General features: G+C 51.9%; 1 protein-coding gene across 1 annotated transcript; it reads left to right on the top strand.

Moving 5' to 3' along the window:
• Window positions 1–378: 378 nt before the first annotated feature.
• On the top strand, window positions 379–1,746 carry LOC114620645 (CDK5 and ABL1 enzyme substrate 2-like). The gene has a single exon (XM_028766782.1). The coding sequence runs from the start codon at window positions 379–381 to the stop codon at window positions 1,696–1,698; it is 1,320 nt and encodes a 439-aa protein (XP_028622615.1). The 3' UTR covers window positions 1,699–1,746.
• Window positions 1,747–3,235: the final 1,489 nt, after the last annotated feature.

Here is a 3,235-nt window from a genome sequence, read left to right as displayed (position 1 = left end):
GGAGCAGGAGGGGGAGGGGGAGGAGGAGGAGGAGGAGCAGGAGGAGGAGGAGCAGGAGCAGGAGGAGGAGAAGAACAAGAAGAGCAAGAACAAGAAGAGCAAGAAGAAGAAGAAGAAGAAGAAGAAGAAGAAGAAGAAGAAGAAGAAGAAGAAGAAGAAGAAGAAGAAGAAGAAGAACAAGAAGAAGAACAAGAACAAGAACAAGAACAAGAACAAGAAGAACAAGAACAAGAAGAACAAGAAGAACAAGAAAAAGAAGAACAAGAAAAAGAAGAAGAACAAGAACAAGAAAAACAAAGAAGAACAAGAAAAACAAGAACAAGAATAAGAACAAGAGGGGCAGCTGCGGGGCGGCGCGGCGCGGCGGCGCACTGGAGCATGGCCGCGGCCACGGCGGGAGGAGCCCCGGGTCCGACCCCCGGCCCCGCCAGGCCCGCGCCGGCCGGCCGGAACCTGCCGGCCATGCCTCGGAGGCGTGGGGACTCCCGGAGCCGCCAGGCCTCCCCCTTCTTTCTCAACAACATCTCCCTGGACGGACGGCCCCCGAGCCTGGGTCCCGGAGGCGAGAAGCCACCGCCGCCGCCCGCTCCACCCGGAGGCCTCCTGGGGCTGCCAGTCAGGCCCGCGTCCCAGGGCCTGCTCAGCCCCACGACGGCGCCTGCTGGTCTCGGCCTGGACCGGCAGCCCCAAAGAACCAAGCATGCGTCTGGATCACCAAGACACAAAAGCCTGAAGACACAAACCCACTTCGTCAAGAACATGAGGCAGTACGATACAAAGAACAGCGGGATTGTGCTCATCTGTGCCAAGCCGTCCCTGTGTGCGGCCTTCTCAGTCCTGCCCTATGGAGAGGGCCTGCGGACCAGTGACCTGAGGGTGGACAGCCAGAAGCAGAGGCACCCATCCGGCGGCGTTTCTGTTTCTTCTGAGATGGTCTTTGAATTGGAAGGCGTTGAGCTGGGAGCAGATGGAAAGGTCGTGTCTTATGCAAAGTTCCTGTACCCTACTAACGCCCTGGTTATACACAAGAATGACAGTCATGGCTTGCTGCCCCAGCCTCGGCCCAGCATCCCCCGGGCTCCACCAGGTTCAAGACACAAACCTGTGCCTGCCAAGTCAACACCAGCTGGCACAGAACTAGGAAGCGACGGGGGAGATGCAGTAGAATACAACCCCAACCTCCTGGATGACCCACAGTGGCCATGTGGGAAGCACAAACGTGTATTCATCTTTGCTTCATATATGGCCACTGTCATAGAGTATGTGAAGCCTGCGGACCTCAAGAAGGACATGAATGAGACCTTCAGGGAGACGTTCCCTCATATCAAACTGACCTTGAGCAAAATTAGGAGTTTAAAACGGGAGATGCAGAATCTTTCTGAAGAATGCAGCTTGGAGCCTGTGACCGTGTCCATGGCCTATGTGTACTTTGAGAAGCTCGTACTGCAGGGCAAGCTCAACAAACAGAACTGCAAAGTGTGTGCTGGCGCCTGTGTTCTGTTAGCTGCCAAGATCAGCAGTGACCTCCGCAAGAGTGAAGTGAAGCAGCTCATTGACAAGCTGGAGGAAAGGTTCCGGTTCAACAGGAAAGATCTCATTGGATTTGAGTTCACAGTGCTTGTGGCTTTGGAACTGGCCCTGTACCTTCCCGAGAACCAAGTGTTACCTCACTACAGACGCCTCACCCAGCAGTTCTAGTCCAACAGTGCACCCCACAGGGAGGCTGCTTTGGCTAGAGCACTGACAAGAGTCCCTGTCCCTCCAGTAACTGCACTTGCCCCTCACAACCCACAGCAGCTCTTGGCTTCCTTGGAAAAAGACACTGCCTTTATTTTGGGGTGCACACCTCCACCTTGAGGCCCTGCTGAGTATTTTTCTGAAGCAAATGAGCGGTGTGGGGCTTGGTTTGCTTTTCATGTGCCTGAGACCAGCCTGGTTTATGTTGTGAACCCTGAGCTGAGGTCCAGCCTTCATTTTGCCTAGCCATGAAACCATTCCTGTAGAGGTCTAGGTGTCCAGACCCAATGCTGCAATTGCCACCAGAGTTCCATCAGCACACATTTTTCATTTTCTGAGATACAGCAAAGGGCAGACACCTTGACCCATTCTGAGTCTGCTCACACTGGACCTTGTTAAAGCATCTGCCACTGTGAAACCGCTGTGCCATCACATGCACAGCAGTGTTTGGCCAACACCACCTGCCGCCACTTTTTCCTGTGTTACTGGACCATTTAAGACAACCTCTGTGGGCTCTTGACTTTACTAAGCAATGTCATGATGGAGAAAAGGAATAACTTGAGATTTGGACTCTATGAGAACAGAAGCTGGCCCATTAAGGGCTACTGCTGACTCTGAACCACACTTGATCCTCAAGCAGGAAGGAACTGACAAACAGCACATCAATGAGTAGATGCCATCTAGGCCGTGCCACTGTCCGTGCCACTGTCTCCCTGCTGACACCAGACAAGAGCCATCCTCCACCTTCCCAGGCCTGTTATCCTTTCCTAGAAACTGGTCACCAGCCTGACAGACACCAGTCCCACTGTTCCCAAGTGCTTGGTTCCACAGCCTCATCTCCTGACACCATCCAACCACTTAGGCCTAGTCAATCAGTGATAGCTTAAACAGGAACCTTGAAAGGTAGTAAATAGTCCTTTATCCTGTCCATGCTTATGCTGGTGTAAGCATGCCAGTCCTCAGAGCATCTTTGGGTGCAAGATCCTGCAGACAGGTCATCTTCAGGACAGCCCCATCATCTTGTTTAAAATGAACTTAGATGTGGCTGACTGATGGACTAAATGTTAAAGCTGGCAAAGAGTAATAATTTAAGCTTTTATATTTATGTAGTAAGGTGTATTCATTTAACCAAGCTGGTCTCTTAGTCCTTCCCTCCCTGCCCTCAACAAGGCCAAGAGCTGCTGATGTGTGGTGCTGAGCACTGTCACAACAAGCCAACCCTTAAACCAAATACAGAGTCCCCATAGACTGAGTCCAGAAATTTGAGGTATACCCATGGTGTCCAGCTGGACTGTGACCCAATGCCACAGACCTGGTGCTGCACCCTCAACACTCAACAGGACACAGCTGTCTCAAGAGTGTCTGACCTCAGAATGTTGTGTGTGTCCAGTAGGTTTTGAATGGAGGGTGTTAAAATGTCCTTCTTAAAGTAAAACTTGTTTTTGCAACATACTCCCTTGCTTGCCTCCTTTCAGGTAAGTAACACCAGCCGCATATA

This window comes from Grammomys surdaster, unplaced genomic scaffold (genome assembly GCF_004785775.1).
Source record: "Grammomys surdaster isolate TR1022 unplaced genomic scaffold, NIH_TR_1.0 169, whole genome shotgun sequence".
In the NCBI taxonomy this organism is placed as follows: Eukaryota; Metazoa; Chordata; class Mammalia; order Rodentia; family Muridae; genus Grammomys; species Grammomys surdaster.
Note: the sequence above shows the minus strand (reverse complement) of the source record. Positions and strands in the feature narration are given on the sequence as shown.